This window comes from Podarcis gaigeae (assembly GCF_964106915.1).
Source record: "Podarcis gaigeae genome assembly, chromosome: 6".
In the NCBI taxonomy this organism is placed as follows: Eukaryota; Metazoa; Chordata; class Lepidosauria; order Squamata; family Lacertidae; genus Podarcis; species Podarcis gaigeae.
This window is the reverse complement of record NC_139682.1, coordinates 32,850,811-32,876,282: the sequence shown is the minus strand read 5'-3', so window position 1 is coordinate 32,876,282 and position 25,472 is coordinate 32,850,811. Positions and strand designations below refer to the sequence as shown.

At 43.6% G+C, this 25,472-nt stretch overlaps 1 protein-coding gene across 15 annotated transcripts in view; it reads right to left on the bottom strand.

The window, feature by feature from the left end:
- Nucleotides 1-25,472, bottom strand: part of NAV1 (neuron navigator 1) — a 281,587-nt gene that overhangs the window by 190,606 nt on the left and 65,509 nt on the right. For all 15 annotated transcript variants that reach the window (XM_083746420.1, XM_083746435.1, XM_083746423.1 and 12 more), the window contains exons 2-3: nucleotides 17,358-18,219; nucleotides 15,826-15,932 (exon numbers count right to left, since the gene is read on the bottom strand). In XM_083746420.1, coding sequence (XP_083602546.1) covers nucleotides 15,826-15,932; nucleotides 17,358-18,190 — 940 coding nt within the window. In that variant the 5' untranslated portion in view covers nucleotides 18,191-18,219. The remainder of the gene's footprint in view (nucleotides 1-15,825; nucleotides 15,933-17,357; nucleotides 18,220-25,472) is intronic.

Sequence of the window (25,472 nt, the reverse complement as noted above, 5' to 3'; positions counted from 1 at the left end):
TGGCTGTGTTAAACACATTTATAATGGCATATAAGCTTTCATTGTCCCTTCTCCTCCCCACCACACACACAACACTGCACATTATGGAAACTCTAATGGCAGCACTGTGTTAGGTTTCTCCTGTTGCCTTCATAACATGTCATATGCCTTACATTGTTTTGGGATGTCATTACAATATTTCCTTGCCTCCACCAGCAGCATCCTGTGAAATGAATCAGGAGGCAGTGAAACACATAGCTCAATGACCCCTGAGTATGAGGAGTGTAGAGGGGAATGTGATGCTAGTTTGCTGGTTTTGATAGCAGACTTGTGTCTGAGTCCCTTGCTTCACTGACCTTCTGAAACAAGATGTAACTTTGCCATCTCTGCATGCAGACCACATTTTACATTTGTGCCCAGGAGCAGGTAGAAGGCAGAATGCTCCGGTTAGGGGATAAAATAAAAATATGTAGCTTATTGCCATTTCTGAAAGAAGACCTTACACCGGTATTCCCTGATCTGAAAGTAAAAACAAAAGATTTTGCAATGTTCCTAGTCACGTAAGTAGCTCCTGTGATGTTCTTTCTCATAACAGGGGAAATTAAAAATATTTCAAAACATAACATCCCAGGCATCCTGACTGATGAGAGAATGCTGCTGATGTGTAGCAGTGCCTGAGTAGTAGCGGAGGAGGAAGGGGACATGCCTTGATCAACTAGCAGACAGGTAACAGGAGCAAAGGTAACTCAGTAACCAGAATGACCATTTCTACTTTTGGTTTTAAACAAGCCATTGGCAACTGGGCAACTGGAATTTTGCACTTCTGGTGTCTACACAATGTGAATCAATGACTCTATCTTGGTAAAAAGCATCCTCTCTCTTAAAAACTTGATTTATTTGGCTTAAGCTTACCATATGGTACTAGAGGAACTGGGAACTGAACTCAGAGAGTCCTAATTTCATGAAACCTTATCCAAGGTTCTTTGATCAGCAGTGATGGGCAATGTCCTGAAAGCCTGCTCACTGCTTCAGTGTACCCCTCTTCAGTGTACAGGGACAGGTTGCCTTCTAGTCACCCTGAGTTCACTGAGAGTGATGAGCTCGGCCAGGACTGCATGAACGGGCTCTTCATCCTAACATTGAACATGCTGCACAACCTCCACAATGCACAGGGGTCCCTTAGCAGGCAAGATTATATGGGGAAAGTTTCCTGTTCCTAGAACATTTAAAACTTTTTTTAAAAAGGACCTAAGGACCTCCAGATGTTATTGGACTCCAGTTCCCATGAGCCCCAGCCTGCATGGCCCATGGTCAGGGATTATGTGAGTTGTGGAACAGAGGAAGCTGCATTATACTGATCCAGCCCATTGGTCCACCTAGTTCAATGTTGACTGCATTGACTGGCAGCAGTTCTCCAGGGTTTCTTGCATGGTGTCTCTCCCAACCCTTCCTGAAGATGTCATGGATTGAGCCCGAGACCTTCTGCATGCAGTGCAGATGTTCTACCACTGAGCTATGGCCCTTCCTTAAAACCCAACAAGATCTGGCCACAAGCTCCCTATCTCTGGTCTAAATAGCAGACCTTGAAGTTTTGTCATTTTGATCCAGCAATTTCTGCTTTCAAATTACGGTATGTGCTCTTCAGTTGTAAAAATGACCACCTCCAACGAGAGGATCAAAGATAATGCATCTGGTTTCTAGAAAGGGTTTTTCTTAGCCTTGGAGCCCTTTCATAGACTGTGGAGTGACTGGGTTTCAGGCACAAGAAATGTAACAAAATGTCAGCTCCCTGTTTCAGGGAACACTAGGCTGCGATCCTAGCATGTTTGTTTGGGAGTCGATTCAGAGTAAGATCCATTGAACACAGTGGGATGCTTCCAAGAAAACATGTTGTTCACCTGTGCAACACAATCAGAATTGAAGTCTGGCTGTAACAATGCCTGGTTTAAAGCCAAGCAGTGATAAAACAGGCACACCACCCACCCAGAAGATAATAGCCTGAACTGCTCTTCTCCACCCCATCCCCAGTCATGCCCTAGGGACTGGAGCCTGCCTGAATGCTGTTCCATCATCCACAGAATTCCAACAAAATAAAGTAAAAGGAAGTGGGCTCTGATTATAGTCTCTCTTTTTTGGCTAATTATCCTTCCTGTGGGAGGGGGCAATTAGCTCTATCTGGTGACCTCACAGGATCCCATGGCAACAGACAGGATATATCGCATTAGAGGACATTATCATGTTGGGGCAGGGTGGGAGAGAGACAAAAATTGCTTCAGGCCGAGAACTCAAGACTCAACTTTTCTGTGGCTTTTAGATCACTCCACTGGGGATCAGGGGAACAAGGATTTGGAAAACGGGAAGGAACTAATCAGGCTGCCTATTGCTTAAAGCTTCAATTAGCAATTGATGAAACACCAAACACTCCAGTGACCAAAATGTAGAGATCCAAAAGGGGGAAAGTTTTAACAGTCTTGAGACTGAGTTTCTGCCTCGGTGTCAGTCCAAAGAATCTCTTAAGTTATCTACCACTAGTGAAAGTAGGTATTTAATTATATTTAATTTAAAGCTAATTAAATATTTTAATATTTACTGTTGTTTTTCAGTTTTAATTAACCAGATGTTCTTACAACAAAGATCAGTAAATAGTTGTTGATCTGATTGAGCACCTCAGGTTTTGCACATGTTTGGCATGCATTTTAATTGCCAATAGCACCAGTTAAGAAATCTAAATTAAGCAATAAATACATGTGGCACTTTAAATTGACTGGAAGCAAAATCAATTTCCATTGCAAACAATCAAGATTCAAATGTAGTAAATGAAGAAGAAGAGGTCTAAAATTAATCTACAATTCTGATTCCATGATTCTAATTTCTGTTCAAGAGATAGATACCCATTTTGCACATAACACTACCATAGTTTAACACTGTGGGGGGAAAGCCTAGGGCTCACCTCCTGCACCCTTCCTCCTTGCTGGTGTGGCTGTGAAGCTTCCACTTTTAAACTCACTTCCCATTATGTTATAAAACCACTTCTGGCTGGTTAAAAATATGTTAACAAGCAGTATTGCAGAAGCACTGCAATGTTTAACAATACTGTGATTACTTTGTGAAAGGTAATAGGAGGAGGAGGAGGAGGAGGAGGCAGGAGCAGTGCTCACTGCAACTTGCAGCAAAATGGCTCTCTTGCATCAGTTCCTTGGGGGAACACAATTGGTGGATTCACTTGCAAGTTTGAGAAGGCACTGGTTGATGTCACCTTGCCCTGACCTCCTTTCTTGTGATCCCTCATGTGCCTGTCTGCATGGTTGCTGAAGAGCAAGGCTATGCAAAGTGGGGGAGGGTGCCAAGATCTTGCAACAGAATGAGTAAGTTGTGTCTAACTTAGAATTTCACTGGCCGGGAAGACATGGCTGCACACACAGTTCTCAAATGCAGGAATGTGACTGTGGTGTGATGAACCAGCACCCGACCAGATAAGGGGATGAGTTGCTTAATGCTGAAAAGCACTTGTATACTTGATCCTCTTTGTGCCTTAAGAAGTTTCATCCCTTGAAGAAATCAAAGTATTGATTCAGGGGCTCAAACAAACAAACAAACAACCCCCCCACCATCATTTAGAGGGGTCCTCTTCTGATGTTTGGGTTTTAGAGAACCCCTTAAGATCACCTAAGTTTTTCTCATAATTGGTGAATTATGGACAGGGAATGACCCAATTGAGCCAATATGCTTCTGATAATCAGGCATACTCATGCTGTGTTTACACTCTCATTTAGTGTGCACTCACTGCATTCCCAGTGCTGTGTTTTTAATCCATGTTCCCATGACATTATCCAAAATGCATGTGCATCCTATACTTCATTATAAAATGCTACTGGTTATTTCTCAAGCCAGCTTCACACCAGCTGGAGTCCTTAAACTGTTCCTAATTCATCTCTAGCCTAACTGGGAACACATCCCTGGTCACTGTCCTCTGGTGTGTACAACATAAATGAATCTGACACTAACGAAGCTCTGCTGATGTGAACAGCTAGTGGGGAAAGAACTGTGAAACACATCAGGGGGAAACAGCTTCACTGTGTACTAACACAGTAATGTGAACAGATCCAATCCAGAGTGACTCTTAATACAAAAAAACAACAACAAGTGAACCAGCCAATATTGGCAAAGTACCTCACTCAGCACAGATCTCACTCACCTAACTCCTAAGAAAGGATGTCTGGATAATACAAACACAGGCACACTTAAAACTGGTGTAAGATTTTTTGTGTGTGTCTTCCTATCTGTCTTCATAACAAATAATGTCTAAGTAATATAGTAATCAAATTAGCAGAGACTTCCTGGCCAGCCTTTAACCATATCTACTTGGGAGTTAGGTCACAGTGAGTTCAATGGGACTTGCTCCCAAATAAGCATATACAAAATTGTTGTCTTGTATGTTTTTAGGCCACTGTTTCCAAATCCTCAAAGCAAAACACACAACTTCCAGAGGGGCAGCAGTGTTAGTCTGCTGGAGCAAACTTGTTGCCATTCATTCAAACACTGAAAAAGTCTATTTAAGAACTTTAAAACTGCTCTGGGACCATTAGGGTTGAAGGGTGGCTTTAAAAATGTAATAAATATTTTTAAAATGGGTATATAAGAAGATATAATAGTACATTACATTGTCTTATCTTAAATGTGGAATAAAGGTAAAGGTAAAGGACCGCTGACAGTTAAAAGTCCAAACAAAAAAATTCCTTCCAGTAGCACCTTAAAGACCAACTAAGTTAGTTCTTGGTATGAGCTTTCGTGTGCATGCACACTTCTTCAGATACACGCAAATGACAGTTAGAAGTCCAGTCGCAAATGACTCTGGGGTTGCGGAGCTCATCTTGCTTTACTGGTCGAGGGAGCTGGCACTTACCTTTCCACCGGAGTGGTACCTATTTATCTACTTGCACTTTGATGTGCGCTTTCGAACTGCCGTCATGGGGATTCGAACTGCCGACCTTCCAATCAGCAAGCCCTAGGCTCAGTGGTTTAGACCACAGCACCACCCTTGTCCCCCCAAAAATGTGGAATAGGCCAAAGCAATTACTGAAGCATTTCAAGCCAGCTTTGTTATTCAAAGCCTAGACAGCTAACCAGCTCTCCATCACAGCATAGCATAATTGAAATCCAGAAGACATGCCAGACTAAGGAAGAGTAACAAAAGTAGCCAGGGGCACATCCTTTTTATGGATAAAGGACTCCAGGACTAAGGGGTAGTGTTATGACAAACCCACATGGTTAATCAGAGTGTTCCAGTTACTATTTCACATTGAGGGGGGATTAAGGCATCAATGCTGGCCCATTAGGGGGGAAATGCCAGAATCTGTATTATGCCAACCAAACTGTCACAAAATATTGTGCAGGCTTTCAAGTTCTCTGAAAGTCTTCATCAGGTCAGATGGTAAATGAAGCAAGGAAACTAGGTGGGAGGTGGCAGGGGTGAAATGTAGCTAATGCCAATGGCTTGAGTCTGCATTTGGTCAGAGTCTTAGAAGGCTTGCCCATATGTCGACAAGCATCTTGCTGCTAAGGATCTGTCAGTTTTGGTTCTCTGTTTCTCATTTTTCCAAACTTAAATTCAGTTCTCCACGTTTTTTAACAATTTGCCATTAAAAAAAAGCTTAATGAAAATTAATCAGCATTTTAGTGTGAATTTCTTCTTATAACCTCTTTTTTATATGCTGTTTTGTTTTTTTACTAGTGTACACATTTTTGCAATCCCCCAATATACTGCATACTTGTCTATTTATTTATTCTCTGAAAGTGCAATCCATGGCTTTAAATACATACTGAATCAAATTTCTCCTCCATCCCTACTTACTACAAATACATTCCTTTTACCTTCAAATTTGATAAGAGTGGTCCACACTGTCCCAGCTATATGACTGGGCATTCCAGTATGCTGGATCCATCTTTTAAAAAGATTTGTGACACTTTAGAAGCCCTGAAAGGTTTGGAATGTCCAGAGCTCCCATTTTTTATTCAGGAACAGGATATAAAAACCTACAGCTTGGCTACTTGAACCAAGGAGATCTAATCATCTTTAACGACATTATAAATTTCACTTCCTCGAGGGAAAAAAAAATCCACATCTCAAGTAGCATCCAGAATCTAGCCTTCTGCCAGATAAGGCAGGAGAAAGACAATAGTTTTTAAAAGAGAGCAAAGTGGTTTGAGAGAGGCTTCTATTGCGTGCACAGTGCTTTTGTTCCACTGTGGTTAAACATGTTTTGCAGGATTTTTTGAAAGACACCCAAACCTAGAGATGCCTAGGTTTTGCCAGGAGGTAAAAGAAGGATGCTTGTGCACTCTCCAAATATTATTCAGCCCCCTTTTCAAACTGTCTTCGGGACCATTACCTATCTCTAGCTTATGAAACCACAGAGAAATCCGTACAGAGAAACCATAATGCCATTTCTCACTTCCCTTATAAGTGCTGCAAATCAATAAGAGAATCCCAAAGTTTGTACAGTGCATCACTTTGTGCACGGTATGTTGCAATGATTCACAAGTCTAAACTAGCCATTTTCTCCCTAGTTACCAGTAGGAATTTTAACAGAGTGCAACACTCTAGTTTGCTTCAATAAAGGCTTCTCATTCCACTTCTACCCCAATATACACTGTGGCGTCCATGGTATAGACGTACTCCCCGAAATCATACCAGCCTTAGGTGGTTTGGGTTTTACTTATGTTCACTTGCTTACCTGCAGAAATTCAGCAATCAGCAGTATATCTCAAATCCTAACAAGCAGGGGAACAGAAGGGAGCAATTTATAGGAAATCTTGGAAAGCTGAAAATGATCCATAAACTAACCTCTCCCCTTTCTCTCTCACTGTTTTTATATTCTTTTTTATATTCTTTGCACATCCCTAGAGCATCCCACCATTCTCTTCTTCAGAGCCAGCTCCTTTGCTACCTTGGCAACAGCCACCCCAGTATCATTCAATTTAAAAAAAGAAGACGAACTGAGAGGTCTGATGAATTTACAAAATCAATTTGCTCTGGGAAATTTATCCCCTCCCTCCACATCATTCCTATAAGGAATAATGTAACTTAATTTTCCCTCTTCCCTCCTCTCTCCGCAAAACCTCCCAGTGTATCAGTGGCTGCAGTAAGCTGCATACAGCCTACAAAATACAACTGATCTGCAAGAAATGTCTGTGAATGGTTCGTTGAAAAATGACTTTGTAAACCACGGATTCAACCATTGGCCTGATGGGGGCTGCGGGTAAAACACTTCGGCAGACAGCATACAGCACACAGCAGCTTCTATTAAGTGCAGAGGCTTTATTTCCTAATTATCTTTGCCAAATAACTCCCCTGTGGATATAACATTACTAGATGTCAGAGTGCATCTACCATGGAGCTCAACTGCTGCATTTTGATTTTATTTTTAATGCATCCTCTTGCCTCATTTCTAAGTGTCCTTTGGAATAGATTCTCCCTGCATGTCAGAATTAGGAAAACTAGAGTAAAAAAAAAAAAAGACTGTGGAAAGAAGGGTTGCACACAATGCACAGTCGCTGAGCAAGGATAATGGAGCAATTAAACAATTAGAGATATGGAACAATGCTGCTGTATTCCTCTTGCCATGTGTAACGGAGGGTTCATTTCAGCTCCAGCCTCCTGATAGGATGCAAACTGGGCAAAGGGCTTGGCCTTCTCTCAAGAGAGCAGCAGAATCAATTTGTCCCATATACTGTCCATTCTCTTCTCCTCGGCTTGGGCAATGATTCATGAGAAACATCCTCATAAAGGTGGGAATTATATGCCAAGAAAATTCTGTTTACAGGAATAACGGTGTTTGTTCTGGCCAAAAGGAGTTGGAAGGAAGCTGACAATCAGCTGCGGGAAAACAGTTGCCATTCCACATGGAATTACCATTCTGTATGTGCCACCACATAATGTATAACAGGGCTTTAAAACCAGAAAGGCCAATTCTACATGGATAAGTCAACTCAGAGAAGCACAGAGCAACACTAGTTTCTAGGTGTGGTTTCTTTTTATTTCTGTGCAAAAGATGAATCCATCCCCATAGAGGGGAAGCATTTGCCACGCAGTATGGGAGTATACCATGACCCCTTTGCCCTGCAACATATAATTAATTATATGAGACTATTCAGATCAGTACACAGAATTACCTTGGACATGTGGGTTCTTGTTTTGTTTTCTCTCCCCACATTATAATGTGGGTAACAGCGCCCTCATTCTGATTTTAAACAGCAAATTAGGTGGGGTGGGGTGACCTTTCCTCCCGCAGGCTGTTCTTCAAATTCCCCTCACCTGATTTCTCCTGCCATGTTTTTAACTTCCATATATTTGGACTCAGCACAGAAATGCCAGAGCTACCTCTAGCCTTGCCCACAAAAGCTTATGACATTTTAAAACTGATTGTTTTAAGGTACCATAGAATCCTTGTGTCATTTAGACTGCCATGGAATTCTAAACATGGATATGTAAGTTATTTTATTTGGGGAAATGCGAAAAGGCTATTGTTTTGTTTTTGGCCTTGGGAGAGGTGGCAATCCTATTTATCTGGTATTTCCTTTGTTCCTCGCCATGGTGTGGTCTTGTGATGAAAGCGAAACTCTTTGGAGAAGAGCTGGCAGCATGTCTGAAAACTCGCTGCTTCAAGTGCCTTTGTTGAACACAGTTGCAATAATGTCAGTTTGGGTCACATCCCTGTCGCAAAGGCTGGGAGGGAATTTCATGTCATATGATGCACACAGGAGAGAAAGCTCTATCCACTTGGAAACTAGACTGTATTGCTGCTTCTGGAGAGCCATAGGGCTATTTGTCCACTGGACCAGGAGGCAACTGTGACAATCCTCACCAATTCAATTCAGCCTTACCCAACCATAGATGTGCAGGGGAGTGCAGATCCTGCACCCCCTCTCTCCCATCCCCCACCATGCAGCTGCAGCTCCGATGAGTGGGAACCAGTTCCCATGCCAGATCTGCACTCACCCATCCTTCTAGCCTGGTCACGCCAGATAATGTTTCACCCACAGGGCCAAGCACACAGGCTATTTCCTAGCCAAGCACTACAGTTTCCAGCCACAGTAAATTAAACAGCAGGAACTTGCGGAAGAGCCGCAGTAGAAATGTGGCAGTGACCCCCTGCTTTCTATTCTCCCAGGCAGGTCAGGGTCCAGGACAGCTGGTCCCGGCTGGCCCTGGACTCACAGGGATCGGATGTCTTAATGAGAGTGGGAAAGCAGAGACAAGCCCCACACAGCTCTGGTGAGCTCCTGGGTGAGATTACATTGCAGCTGGGAATCATGTGGGTTTCTCCCTCTCCACCATGGTCTCTCGTTCCCTTAGAGTAAAGTCAGTGCCTAAACCGCCCTTCAGGAGGAAACATTCCCCCCCCCCAAAAAAAATGCAGAGTCCATGCCTAGCAGCATCACCTTAACATTAATGAAGCCTATGGCTGTGTACACATTGCCGTTTACTCGGACACTGCAGCTGGTGCTCTGAAGCTGAGTATTCATGATGTCAGCCACAATCCATACGTTTTCTGTAGTTTCTTGAAAAACAGTTTTGCTTGATGCACTTTCCTCAAACCAGCTTCCATCTGATTTGAAAACATAAGGCACGGTTAAGCTGAGGTGCGTGCATTTGAGACAGCCGTTGCACATGCACAGATGACACTTTCTAGGACTATGAGTTGGGGGGGAGGTGGCAGGTACAGAGAAACAAATCAGGTAATGCACATCTGGTGAAGGCACCCTTGACCCCTCTTTGGCGTGTACAGCAACCAGTAAAAATGTGACTTGAAACACAGCAGGAGGAAACAACCTTGCTACATTTTAAGCCACCGATGTGTACATGGCCCGAATTTTACACAGAGTGGCAATTTGCAAGCTACTTCATAGAAGCTTAGCAGGGCTTCAGCAAAGAGAACATCAGTACTAACTGATAAGCTTTCCGGAATTTCTTTGTATTCTAAGGTGCACTCTCAGTCCATGGGAAACAATGCTCAAGAGGCCTAAGGAATGGGTAGATTATGGAACACAAGGCAAGCAGCCCTCCAGGCCTCTCTATCAGCCCTTGGGTCTCTTCCCAGGCCACGTCCATCATTGCGCGTTTTTGGAAAGTCTCTGGCTGCAATGTGTCTTCGAACTGTGATCATGCCTCTCATTTCTCTGCATGGAGAAGAAATGGGGTGGTAGAGTCGAATCCTCCGGCTTGTGCATGGCTGGAATGTTGCTTACCATACAAAGGTCAGAGCCACATCCATTGCTCTGCCCACTGTTGCCTCTGGCCATCTCTACTGCTGGCATGTGGTGCCTGGGGGGTTCCCTAGGAGACCTCCCTCTGCCCCAGCCTAAGGTGGATGGTGACAATTGCTTACCTTGCCCTCAGCACTGCCCATCAGTGTGGACAATACTGCAGAGGCTGCCAGCCATGCACCCACAGGCACACATATACTTGCAAAGGCTCTTCTAGTGCCTGCAGGCTCTGGTCCCCCAGTGCAATTAGGTTTGAGAGAAGCAACTCTGTTTCAGCCAGTAAAACAGCTGGCTGCCATTCCGGTGTTGGTCATGTAGGCACAACGGTTTCTCAAGCTTTCAGGTGTGCCCATAGATCTAGAAAGGCTGGCGCCCCCTGCAGTATGTGAGCCAGGAGGCCTAGCTTAACGTAATGCATTTTCCTGTGTTTCCACGTTCAGCCAATCTGCCTCCAGATCTTACTTATTTATTATTTGTGTTATTTATTTATGTTTCCTTCAATAAAATATGCAAGGGGGCTTGAAATAAAAAAGAAAGCCCAATGCTATAATAAAAACCACGCTATCCATAAAAACCAACAACAGTTTAAAACTGATTGCTTACCCAGTTCTTCCTGCCTGGAGGGCCTGTGTGGAAAAGCAGGAGAGAGAACAATAGGCGACGGATCACAAGACGCCACCCGCACTACCTACTTCTGCAATTGCTAATGGCAAATGATGAGCTGTGTGGCTGCCCCTCAGCCTTCCTCTCACACAGCCATTCCTTTCTAGCTTGTCACTGAGATCACAGGAGACCTGGAATATTGTGCAGTGTGCCTTTGAGCTGAATGCATATAAGGCATCACTTGTGGAAAGCACCATCTGCCCTCTCTTTCACCTCTAGTGCATTTCATGCCATTAGGCATGTTGCGGCCCTTTCTCCCCTCCCGCCCACCCAGCCGACTCCTCCAATAATGATTTGGCGCTCCTGCCCCTCCAGTGCATTGGTCGTGACATGACCCGCCATCTCAGGAACTGACTCCAGAGCTCCCATCTGTCAAAGCAGTCAGGTTACTAGCAGCACGGGATAAGTGCCTGGCAATCCATCTGCCTCCATCCTTGTACTGGAGAACAAGGTATCCTTATTTGCTGCGGTGCTAGACACAGGAAGAGAAAAGGCTCTGCTAGCAAAGCAGGTGAGCACTACACTTCCACTCTGTGCCTTCAGTTTGTAGGACACCACACCCTCTGAAGGCAGAGGGTCAGATCCTGATAACCCAAGATGGGGGCAGTTTTGTGTGCTGACATCTATAGCAAGGATGGGCATCTCCTGTGGCCTTCAGCCTAATTTTGTACAGATGTGGGAGGCTGGATGGGGTAGGGAAGAGCCAAAATGAGTGAAGTGATGAAACGAGGAGAGGAGAAACGCATCTGGCAAGGACGATCTGCCTCTTTCCCAGCAGCCTGCTGAGTAAGGAGGAAGAAGGAGTAGAGGGGTCAGAAAGAGAGAGAAAGAAGAAGTGGGGGTTGCATAAAGAGAGAGAAGGAGAGGCCCCCATTCACCACCCTGCTTATTGCCAACATGCAGCCCCTGACTGATTATCTCCCAAGGGAATGGAATCCTCAACTATGACTTATAGCTAAGGATCCCTTTCCAAGTCTAAAGGTATATAATGAAGGCACCAGCCAAACCTCCCTGGGGGAGAGCATTCCACAAATGGGGAACCACTGCAGAAAAGGTCTGTTCTCGTGTTGCCACTCTCCAGACCTCTTGTAAAGGAGGCACACAAAGAAGTAAGCAGTTTCATAACTTGGGGGCTGCTCCAGAGAATGCCCTCTCCTGGACCACCCCTGCCACCACCCTGAGATTTTGAGGGTGACAGAGCCGCCAAAAGGGCCCCCACTGCCAATTTTAGCACCCAAGAGGCTCTGTAGGGAGGGAGACAGCCTCTCTGATATTTGGAAACACGGGGAGAAATGAGAGGTTGGGGTTTTGTTAGAACCCCTCATAATTCAAGCACTGATCATATCTGGCTGAATCAACTTCTCTCTTTACATTTCTTCCCTCCAGGGAGTCCTTTCCCGCAAAGTTCCTGAATGGACCCATAATCCTGTTAACAGCACACGTGCTGCCCATTCTTTTCCTGAGAGGCCCCAAGGGGGATTTGCATCCTGTGCCCTAGTGGGACTAATTCCATTGCAGCCCAGTAACACTACTTGCTATAATGACCCCCCTCTGGAGCTGCTGAACTGGGCTCACAAGAAGTTTTCATGCAAAAGCAGAAGGAGGCAGATCCCAGCAATCAGCCTCCCAAATCCTAGGAAAAGCAGTCACTCAATTTTGCCTGGCCACTGACATCCGTGCCGGTTCCCCACCACCACCATGAAAGATATCCACACCAAAGATTTAGGCTGTTGGTTAACATTTGAAAATGTGAAATGCCATGGCTCAGACCTATCCCATGAAACTCTAGCCCCTTAAAAAAGAAAACAAAAATTTTAAAGGATCTTGCAGTCGCTATAGAGGGCAAGCACAGCATGTGCAGTGTTTGCTACTTTAAAGGGGTGGGGAGCAAGATGAGTGTTGCATCCAAGAACATGTATCATACCCTCCAACACACTGAGTCTCAAAAACCAGGACACGCAACTTCCTGTCTGTGCTTTCACATAAGTCATGTGACCCATGTGAGATCACAGTGCCCAAAATCATGCATTTTGGGGCACTGTTCAAGATCACAGCTCTGTGTTTTTTCAGGGGGGAACACTTTTGGGGGCGAGATCTCAGTGCAAAATCGTGCAAGATCTCAGCCCTCAAAATGGCCGCCATACTCTTGTGCCAGGAAACAATGTGTCCCTTTTTTCCAGAATACTTGCGGGGTATGGAATATGTGGAATACCAAAACAATAACTTGCAACAGTAAAAGTTTTTCTTGAGCAAAGGTGTCTGGGCGTAGCACAACAAAATGCACATTTATTGCATAGAAACCACCTAGAATTTCCCTTGCAGAAGGGATGTCAACTCAGTTGTCTATCAAGATCTAAAATAACTGAACAGGTAGATGGAAGAGACTGGAGTTCACTGCACACCAAAATTTTGCAAAACATTTGGGGAGTAAACTAGGAAAATGGACATTGATTATCCTGCTACACTGCAAATTCATGTTCTCTGTAACTTTGGTTCTTCATCCTCTTTTGCTCTGTATCTTGCTATCAGTCTTGAGATACAAAGCATTCTTTGTCAACATAAAAAGGAATTTTTGATGGAGCCTTCACTGTAACTGCTGTTTCATTCAGCTATAAGGATCAAAATTGATATAAATAATCCTTCATCAACCAATCTAACATGTCACTATAACTCCAGGATATTTACAGCACAATCCTATGTCTGTCTACTCAGAGTTAAGAACCACTAAGTTCAACAAACCTCACTTCTAGGTAAGGTATATAGTTGCTTTTGCCAGTACTTGGTTGGCAAAATGGTATGGGCCAGCCCTGGCTGCCATGAATAAAATGAAACTGAGGAGGAAGATCCAACCTTACACTGGTGTGACTGACAACAGTATGGTGTCCTGGAATATTTTATCGACAAAAATACTGAACTGTGAGTTTGAAAGAGCCGCTTAGTAATAATTGAGCCCAATTCTAAGGAGAGAATGAATTTAGGGGAATGCTTTTCTTAAAATTAAATCCTTTCACTGATCCACATCCTCAGCTCCTTAATACATTGCTTCTCCGCTTAACAATGCAAGACTAGAACTTGAGGCTATTCCTGGAAGCACTTAATATTATTCAATCACAGGCAATGACTTTCACCAATATATTTCGCTTCTGAAATGGCAATCATGATAATGATGAACCACAAACCTTACACTAATATTTTAATGCTGCTAGAGTGGTCTTCGCTTTAACTGAGATTGATATATGTGACTTTCACCACCACTGCATCATCATCGCTGCATCTGACTTTCACAGGTGCTGCTGTTAAATATTTCGCAATATTTCAGCTCCATATTAAGCTGTGTCATAACTTTGATGCTGGATATCCTATAGGCCGGGTGCTTCCTTTTCCCTCCAAATGTTATAGCAAACTTGAAAACACCTTACATTGCCCCATGTAATATTATATTATATTGTATCTTTAATATGTAAGCCTTCACTTAACAGGACAATGAAAGTACTCCCTACAGTACAAAGCTATATATGTTTATTTAGAAGTAAATCCTGTTGTGTTCAGCGGAACTTGCCCACCACATCTGTTTAGGGTTGTAGTCATAATTAAACCCCACAACCTCACAGTAGTGTCCATTCATTGTCCCCATTTGTGCTTTGAGGAAAAGGTTCTATTAATTACCAGCACAGGGTTTTTGTTGCAGCTGATTGTTAGATCACTCTCTAAATCAGGAAGTTTTATGGCTGGACCGCCATCCCTGGCCATTGGCCATACTAGCTGGGACTGTTGGGAGTTGGAGTCCAGCAACATCTGGAGGGTAACAGATGCCCACTCTCTGCATTAAATGGGATGTCCCAAGATGGGACAGCAACCGATGAGAACATCTAGGAGGATGTGAGAGAAGAACCATATTGTCCATATACATAAGAATGACCTCTAACTGCCTACCAAATTAGGATAAAATTAAGCAATCCTTTCTTTAATAACATTACATAAAACAGATTGTATATGTAAGAAACCAATAATCATCTCCATCACATTATCCTGGTCAACACAGAGGAGATATGTATTTCCCATGGTTTGAAGTGAACTATAGCAGTATTATCCTCAGACAAGAATATATTCAAAGCCTGATTCAAACCATATACCAGTCTGAATGCAGACATAGGGTTACCCTCATTCATACTAAGTATATGAATGAATTGGTCTACCCATTGCATTTGAGATGCTTGTGGTTTTACATTGTGATCATAGTAACTTTCCCCCACAGACATCACCATCCCAATGTTGGGTGGGGGATTCTTTAGGTTTATAGGCATCTCAAACTCACTCGATAGACATTTTAAACTGGACCGTATATTTACATAATACCAGTGCTGTCTCCTCCATAATCCTTATCATCTGCCCTGAGTCATCCATCTTAAGGTGAAACTACAGGTGTCATGCAGTTGACATTCACAAGTCAAAATTTTAAAAAGCAGCTGTGGGGAGACTGCAGTCTTGTGTGGAAGCCTTGGAAGGGGGAAGAAATGCTTGTGCTGATGGAACCATCTCCTTAACACTGTGTTGAATTCTTCCCTTAAAGAAGAATGGTTTGCTCATTCAGAGGACATGATGAATACTCTTCTCAAGATAAGCAAAGAGAAAGAGACCAAAACTTTTGGTGGTTCCCCCCCCCCCCCAAATCCAAAACCTTGGATTTAAGTCTAGAAAGCATGGGATTTCCATTGTGTTTATTCCCCACCCTGCAGATCAACTGATATGATATGTGGTTGTTCAACAAGGTCTACATAGGTGGCTGCCAACACCTACAACCTGATACATAAAAGCAGACCCACCTCCCTCTGCAGCCAACCGTATGTCATGCACTCTGATCCACTGGCTGCCTTTCCTTCCTCATAAGGAAGGGATCTCTCCAGTTTTTCCGCTTACCCATGCTTCTCAATCCATGTTCAGGCCCTTCAGTAAGGTTGGGCTGCTGCTCTTCACCTGCAGACTCCTCTTTAGATGAGCTGCTCCTCTCTTTCTCACCCTGTCGCCTAGTAGGCAGAGGAAGCGCATCAAGTCAGTCACTATCCATACTCACTTGCATGTTCAGCTACATGAGCAAATTGCATGGATGGTTCCTTATAGTTCAATCCATTGTTCAGTCCCTCAATCACAAAGAAAGAGCTGCCATAACAGCTCCTACACATCCCATTTAGGCAGCTGGGTGAGGCCAGCCTTCACCAATGTCTGGGTGCAAGACTATTTGGTAAACCTGGGTGCAGTAATTGTCCAAAAAGCTTGACTTTGGACAGCTGGGACATTCAGACTGGGCTGTCCATCTCAGGAGTGAAGCATAGCTGGAAGTGAACATGTAATTCACCCACAGTGAACAACATGATGGTGGGGAACTAGTGTTAAATAATTTGTCAATGATCAAATTCATGCTTAAGGTGAACTAAGCAGAGCAGCTCTATTTCATGTCAGACCACAACACAAAGGAACATGAGACAATTTAGTTCTACACTTCTCATGAAGTGTTGCTGTGATGGCAGTCCTGATCTGTACAACAGCAACCACAACTGCATGTGATTGTCCGAGGGAACAATAGCGTTCTCATCCCTCAATCCCTACCTGAGTTATCCCACAAATTGTCTATGTACATTATGATCCTCACCTTGATCTTCCTGCCAGTCTGCAATTATTCTCCTGAGTCCTGTCCTTCCATATTAGTACACCCAGAGCACCATCAGTACAGGACTGTTGAGTGGCTTCTCCAGGAGGCACCAACCTCCTTGACCTAAGGTAGCTTTCTCCAAGCTGGTGATCTCCTGACGTTATGGACCGCAACTCCTATCACCTTTGACCATTGGCCATGCTATCTGAGAGTGATGGGACCTGTAGTCCAAAACATCTGGTGGACGCCAGGTGGTTCAATCCACATGATTCAACTGGCATACTTAAGATTTTAGCTGAATGAAGCTGTACTAAGCTTGGCATGTGGTGAAGCAGTCATACAACTGTTGCACTGTGTACCTTGAGCTAAAAAAACTCAATAAACTTTTACTGTGCCTCATCAAAGTCAACACGAGATGGTTGAGCAGTAATAAGATAAATGTTGGGTGACTTGGGTGCACAGGGAAGCAATCATGCAAACATTTTACTACATTCAAATCTCTTTGGTCTTACACATTTGGCCCTATATCTATCTACTTAGCTCTAGGCTCCAAAAGGGAGCTGGGTCTCTTGTTACTAAACTTTTTTGGTCACATTTGGCTTGTACATCCGGCATATCTGATGAAATGCTAACCTGTATCTTAACAATCAGGATGTGTAAGGAGATTGCTTTCTCCTATGACACCTTCATTAGCACTGTGGTGGAAAGGAAGCAAGCCAGGACCTCCACCATCCTTTAAGCTGGTGCTGTAGACATGTAACTCCAGGAACATTTGCCTATAATTTTACAGACTGATACTTACCGATAATGGAACGGGGCTACCGTGGCCATGATGGGATGGTTGTGTTGAGACACAGAGGAAAAACTGATAGGCCCAGTGTGCAGCACAGGGCCCTTATTGAGGTTGCTTGTGTCCAGTGAGATCACCTGAGGTTTTTCCTCTGGCTTAGACGTTCCACTTCCTTTCCCGTTGGCTTCTGAGGCCCACTGACCTTTTACAGGACAACTCTGAGGCCTCTTTGTGGTGGATCCCTCTGAAGACCTGGACAACAAAGTCTCACTATACAAGCTGAGATAGGAAGGGCTCTTTCCTGGGAGGTGAGAGGTTTTTGCAGGTTCAGGAATTGTGCTGGGCTTCCCAAGACCCTTCTTGGCACCGCGGCTGCTACTGTCTTCCCCATGTTTTGTGGTGTCCTTGCTTCTCTCGGTTGCTTGAACAGCAGCTTTCTTAGTTGCCCCAGTAGTTCTGGAGCTGGACCTCTGCATTCCCCGGGGACTGCTGCAGCCAGACACCATGCTCAGGCTGAGGCTGGAGTCTATCCCATCTGACCCACCATGGCTCTCAGACGCCTCTGATTTCTCCTGCCCAGGGCTTGCAGCTCCGGGAGTCTTTGGGACCAGCTTTTGCTTGGATCCTTTTGGAGCTCCACTGCTCGAGCTAACCAGCCCCTTCCCTGTCCTGGGTGATGATGCCCTCTGCGAGGGAACAGCTCCCACACTGTTCTGCCTTGGGGGCAGTTTGGGCGATGCTGCCAGGGTGTGTATCTTGCTGTGGGATGCAGCTCTGGGAACAGGTATAGAGGAGGCATAATGACTTCGTCCGGCTGCGTTCACATTGGCTGTTCCATTCATCATCAGCAAGGCCTGGTTGAAGGAGGATCAATCTGAGGGAGAGAGAAGCAGAGGAAGTTAAGCAGAGGCTACAGCTTCCACAGCCAAGGCTCTCTCTATCCCAGTACACCACCCTGAGTCTTGCTTTACAGGACTAAGCATCAGATTTGCCAAGTGAAAGCCTCTCCCCAGCTCCCTTTTCACTGAGCATTAATTCAACTTGGAACCATTGTTTTGATGTACTAAAATTAGCATGTTGGCACTCTTTGGTGCTTTCATTTTCTTCTTTATGCTTAAACAATGTAAGGGAAACGTGTGCTGTCGAGCTGCGTCGTGTCTTAAAACATCAACACATATTTCAGTAAGGAAGATTTCCAAGTAAAGATTTGAATTTGGTTGAATTTAAACTGCATTAAAGGGGCTTTATTGATTCCCAACTCCCCTTTAGTTGGCGAGGTGTATTATTTCACTTCAAAATGTGCTAATCCGGCTTTGTTGCAATTGGGAGCCCTCCTGCTCTTTCTGTTGAATGGGGACCTTGGACATCTGTCCTAAAGTTCTCCTTTGAGAGCATCACTGCCAGAAAACCTGCATCAATGGATAACATAATGTGTGTTTTTCAGTGCCCTCCTCTACATAGATACTCAATGTTGCCAAGATGTTATCTTCCATTTATTCCTCTGATGTTGTAAATCACCAGGAGAAATCAGCAGTAATTTCAAGTAACGAAGTAATGAAATGAACTATTTCTTAACCTTCCTGGTTCAGATTGCTGGTTGCAGTACTACCAGCAGATCTGGCTGAAACTCAGGACAGATGTGACGCAGAGACCCGTCCTGGCTCTAGGAACTCTTTTGCATTACAAGCCTCTGGCTGAAGCCGGGAACCCTGCCAACCACAGCTGGCTCAAAATACTATTTCACTCCACTGGAAATCCTGCTGCCGGGAGCACCCGGCAGACGCTCTGATAGACACTGTGGAGCTTAGCCTGGTGTGGAGGGGTGGGGGTTGTGCAAGCAATGTGCTCTTTTATCCCAGGCCAGTGTTTGAGCCCCTATAATACAGAGAACTCAGCCTCTGCAGCTTTAATACTGTTATGGAGACACTGCAATGCTTTTGCAGACAGGGCTGAAAACATGCATCCATTGATAAGCTTGGCTTGATAGGCACATTTTGTTTATCCTCGTTTACAGATCAAGTGACATGGTTTTGAAAAATGGCTTCAATGCCCCCAAATTCAAAACTGTGAACAAGATATGCAGGGAAAGGGCCTTAAACTGAGCTGCAGCATTGGCCCATCTCGGAGTGAATCTCTGCATATCATCGTCTCACTTATATGTTGTCAGACCACCAGCCTTTCTTTACCACTAGGTGACTCCTGGGTCCCAGTAAATTTGCATTAAGTGCAATACAGCTGAACCACCAGGTAACATCCTTGTCAGTCTAGCATCTTCAGAGTGATGCAGAGCATGAAGCCAAGTAATTCTAAGCTCGGGTCACACTGACTGTTCCTCAATGGTGGGATCATATGCTGTTTCTGTGAACAGGAACCATGCTGGCAGGGCCAACTGCAGAGGCCCTTTTGACTTGCTAACTGCATGGCTGGGAGGGATTGCAACTCTGCATATCCTGGACCTGCATCCTCAGGCAGCTGCCAAGTGGCCACTACTGTTGATACTTCTGCTTTGTACGCTTTACCCAGTATGCCAGTGAGTACCAAGTGGCAGATTAACCATAATGTCTGGAGTGAGGCTACAGCACTCCAGGGGATGTGGGATATTACAGTGGTAAAAAACCTACCACTTATCAGAGAAGCACCACTATCACTTTTGCTACTTCCTTTCTCCTCCACCACCACCCACTTCTGCTTGTAATTCTCCCAGTCGCCCCTACTCCTAACAACAATATACAGCAGAGAAAGTGCTGCAATGCCTGCTATCTACCACAACAGAGCTACCAACATGGAGGCGGGGCGGTGCTGCTGCAAAAAACAGCAACAACTTGCACATAACTTGACATGTCCTCTAGCTGGTTCTGATTTGCTGCTACTCAGAAGGAGCCTCACATCCTTATAAAGAATAACTGCAAATATCATTATGATTTATTTTGTGTCTATATTGCTCTTTATTTTAAAAATAAAATAGCCTTTTACATAACAAAAATTAAAACACAACATCTAAACAACATAAGCAATGTAGCAATATAAACATATACATTAAAACCTAAGTAAACCAATCATGTATTCCTCCTCCTCGGAGAATTTTTTTAAAGTTGCATGATCTTGATTGAATATCGATGCTGCTATCAAAACTGAGTGAGGGCTAGGGACTTCCGGAGGCGGCGCGAAACAGCAATGGCGGTCCTCTTTGCGCTGTGAAGAGGGGCTCCGCGAAAAAGGGTCGTCCGCTGCGGCAAAGCGGAGACCCATCAAGAAAAACCGCAGGCAGAGTGAGCCTGCGGCCGTGGGACTCGGCGGGCGCCTGGAGCCCCCCCAGAAGCGGGGAAGGAGCCTCGTAAGAGGCTCCGGAACGTGAAAGGGGGAGCGGCGCTGTGAGTTCATCGCTCTTTTCGTGGAAGCAAAGCCGCGCTGCTGCTGCTGATGAGCGCTGACCTTTCTTCTTGAAATTATCGGAATTGGAACAACATACCCGTGAGTAAGGGTCCTAAATTTTCCAACTAAACTGAAGAAATTCGGCCGAAAGCGGGAGGCGAGTAACAGGAAGTCCGCCTCCCGACTCTGCTAATTAGATCAAAGCAAGGGCTCGGAAACGAGCTGAAGTATTTAAAAAAAGGGATTGTAAAAGTGGAAGAAAGGGTGCATTGAGAGACTCTGTATTTTGAAGATAAAAAGGAAAGAACTGTGGGTTGTATAGACTTTTATTCTTTAGAACTATCCTCCAATTTCTGGGCTAAACGGGGCTGAAAGAGATAACCCCGTCACCGGGCTGCCAGTGCATAGAAAAAGAACTGTCAAACTGCTGTCAAACTGACGACATTGTTGCAGAGATCGAAATTGTTGCATAGACTGAGATACTAACATTAAACATTGTTGCATGGACCTGTATCGATACTTTATGGCTGGATTTTAAGAGATTAGAAGTTCTGGAAACCTTCCTTTTGTGTTTGGGAATTACAAAACTCAATATGGGGAATTGAGGAACTTCAATGGCGGAAAATAGTTCCTTTCTTTTTTGAAGCTTTGAAATACTCCCCCTATAGGACTGTGGAAATATAGTTGCATGGGAACTGAGCTTTATTGAAACTTTTTGTGGTTCTTTTTATTTATATTTGGGACTTGTTTTTCCCATGGGACAAAAGACCATTTGACCTTGAACAGAGGCAGGTGTGGAATGAGCGGCACAGGGAGAACAAGAGCAGCTAAAGCTAAAGATAAAGAAAAAGAGAAAAAATCTGGGCAACTTTTGCAAACAACTTTAACTCATCACCGCAGATCATCTGTCCCAACTGTGCTGACAGCACAGGAGGTGGAACTAGTGCAGCCTGCTGCAGAAGACATGGCAACTGGAGGATCTGAAACAGTTTTAAAACAAATTTTGGAACAATTGGCAGTCTTAAACCAAAAAGTGGACAATCAAACATCAAAGATTGACCAAGCTACATCCTCTATTGGCAAATTAACTGAACAGGTTTCGCAGCACACTCAGGCAATCGAAAAACTGCAAGGAGCTACGGCAGAAAACTTTAAATTAGCTGTGGAAGCCAACCAAAAAGCAGAACAGGCGAACTTAAAGGTGGATGAAATTAAAGGAGAGGTAAGACCTTTGAGAAGGCAGGTAGGGGAACAACAAGCCTACCTGGCATTGGTTGAATTGAAAAGTAAAGATAGTAATCTCAGGATAAGGGCTATCCCGGAATTGGAACAAAATAATCTAGAGGGATTTTTGACACTTTTGTTCTCCAAATTCTGGGGAATTGAGGAAGAAAAGGACTTTAAAATTGTGACAGCCTTTAGACTGGGAAAATCAGTAAAGAAAGACAAGCCCAGAGACTGTTTGGTTGCTCTGAGATCAAGAGAAGAAAGGGATAAGATACTAGGCCTACATTTTAAGAAATCTTTGGAGGTAGAAGGTAAAAGGGCCGAAATTTACAGAGATATACCCAAATATCTCTTGGAACTTAGGACTACCTATATAGATTTGACCAAATTGTTGAGACACAACGGAATTCCTTACAGGTGGGAGTTTCCACAAGGACTTTCATTTACTTACAAAGGAAGGAAAATAAAGATTAAATCACCTGAAGACCAGCAGAAGTTCCTACACGACCACGAGGAGGACCTGCAAAAAGGAGCTGCAACTTCTTGGCCTCCACCACCACCGGGACCATCTCCAAGAGTTATACCACCAGGACCAGGACCAGCATTACCTCCCCCGGGATCGGGAGGAAGCTTAGATACCCCATTGTAGAACCCGTCAATTGATTCAGGATGTCTCTACAGCTTCTTAGTTGGAACATAAATGGGGGAAACTCCCCGGAAAAAAGAAGGAAAGTCTTTCACATTTTGAAAAAGGAACAACTGGACGTTATCTGCCTACAGGAAACACATGTGACAAGGCTCCATAGAAAAGTGTTAATTAACAAAAGACTAGGCCAAGAATTTATTTCTTCAGACAAAGTTAAGAAGAGAGGAGTGGTGATTTACGCAAAGGAGAGCCTGTCACCGAAATTTTTATTCAAAGATGAATATGGCCGAATTTTGGCGATTGAAATACAGACGCAAGGAGAAAAAATTTTGATATTAGGAATATATGCTCCAAATGAGGGAAAGTCGGAATTCTTCAGGAAGCTGCATGAGACTATGCTGGATTATTTGGACTATAGTAACATCATTATGCTGGGTGATATGAATGGGGTCGTGTCTGTAAATATGGATAAGTCACAAAGTGCCAACATATCGAAAGATGGCAGACTACCCAAAACTTTTTTTGAAATGACAGACAATATGGACTTAGTTGACATTTGGAGGGTTAAGAACCCTCTAGGGAAAGAAGGGACTTTCTTTTCTGAAGCTCATCTGACATGGACACGAATCGACCAAATCTGGACAACTAGAGGACTGGCACCTAAGACTAGAAAAGTGGAAATCTGCCCAAAAACCTGCTCCGACCATAATGCTTTGAAAGTGGAATTGAGACTAAATACAACCGGATCCTTTAGATGGAAAATGAATGACACTATTCTAAGAGATCAGGAGATTGTTAAGAAGGCCCAAAAAACTCTAAAGGACTATTTTGAGATAAATTTGAATACTACTGTGGAAAAAAGAACAATCTGGGACGCAAGTAAGGCAGTCATGAGAGGGTTTCTAATACAACAAAACACGATTAAGAAAAGGCTCTGGAATGAAAAGAAGGAGAAGATATTGGAGAGAATAAGAGAAGGTGAGAAAAAATTAAGATCTAGGCCTAAGTCGAAGGACGTGTTAAGAGAAGTGAAATTCTTCCAGGCGCAATATTCAAAACTGATAAACCAAGAGGTGGAATGGAAAATTAAACAAATGAAACAAAGATCCTTCGAATCGGCGAATAAGTGTGGGAAACTGCTAGCTTGGCAGTTGAAAAAGAGACAAAAGCTTAATACGGTTACAAATCTAGAGATCGAAGGGAGAATGGTTCAGAAACCCGAGGAAATCAGAAAGTGCTTCCAGAGGTACTTCAAAGAACTTTATACACAAGGGCCGCAAAAAGCCTCAGAGGTGGATCAATTTCTAAAAACTAATGGATTACAAAAAATACCCCTGGAAATGAGAACAAACCTGAACGGTAATATTACACAGCAAGAAATTGAAAGTGCCATTCAAAATCTTCAACTTGGCAAGTCCCCAGGCCCGGACGGCTTAACCTCCAAATATTATAAAGTTTTAAAGGACTATTTGATACAACCTTTGATGGAGGTTTGCAACCAGATAATGGAGGGAGGGAGGGCACCGGAAACGTGGAAAGAAGCTTTCATCACATTGGTACCTAAATCAGAGACTGAAAAGACCCAACTTAAGAACTACCGCCCCATCTCACTCCTAAATGTGGATTATAAATTTTTTGCAGATATTTTGGCAAATAGACTTAAAAAAGTACTAAATGAAGTGATTCACAAAGACCAGGCTGGCTTTCTCCCGGGTAGGCATTTGTTTGACAACACAAGAAACATTATTGACATTTTGGAACTTCTACAAACAAATCTGAATACCAGAGCGGTTTTGATTTTTGTTGATGCAGAGAAGGCCTTTGATAATATTTCTTGGATGTTTATGAAGAAAAATTTGGAAGGGATGGGAGTGGGGCGGGGGTTCGAAAATGGTATAGAAGCAATCTACACAGAACAAAAAGCTAAATTGATAGTAAACAATGTGGTGACAGAGGAGTTTAAAATTGAAAAAGGGACACGCCAGGGGTGCCCTCTATCCCCCCTATTGTTTATTTCAGTCCTGGAGGTGTTGCTAAATATGATTAGAAAGGACCGGTTGGTCCAGGGAATTGAGGTCGGAGTGAAACAATATAAATTGAAAGCATTTGCAGATGACTTGGTATTAACACTTCAGGAACCAGTCTCCAGCACTAAAAGAGTGTTAGAATTAATTTCTGATTTTGGTCGGGTGGCGGGGTTTAAGTTAAATAAGCAAAAAACCAAGGTTTTAGCAAAAAATTTGACAGCTACAGAAACAGATGAGTTCTCCAAAGAAACGGAGCTGAATGTGGTTAAAAAAGTAAAATACCTAGGGGTGTACTTGACCTCCAAAAATTTGAATTTGTTTAAAGATAATTATGAGAAATGTTGGTCAGAAATCAAAAGAGACTTGGATATATGGTCAAGACTGAAACTTTCCTTGTTAGGCCGAATAGCTGCTGTAAAGATGAATGTATTGCCGAAAATGTTATTTTTGTTTCAGGCCCTACAGATCGTGGACAAGGTGGAATGTTTTGGAAAGTGGCAGAAGGATATTTCTAAGTTTGTTTGGCAGGGCAAAAAGCCCCGAATAAAGTTTAAAATATTAACTGATGCGAAAGAAAGAGGGGGATTTGCCCTGCCAGACTTGAGGCTATATTATGAATCTGCAGCCTTCTGCTGGTTGAAAGATTGGATTTTATTGGAGAACACTGATGTCCTGGATCTGGAAGGGTTTGACAATGCGTTTGGGTGGCATGCATATTTGTGGTATGACAAGGCCAAAGTGCACAAATTGTTTAAAAACCATATTGTCAGAAGAGCAATTTGGAGGGTCTGGATAAAATACAAAGACTTATTGGAGAGTAAAACTCCGAGGTGGCTCTCACCGGTGGAGGCCAAG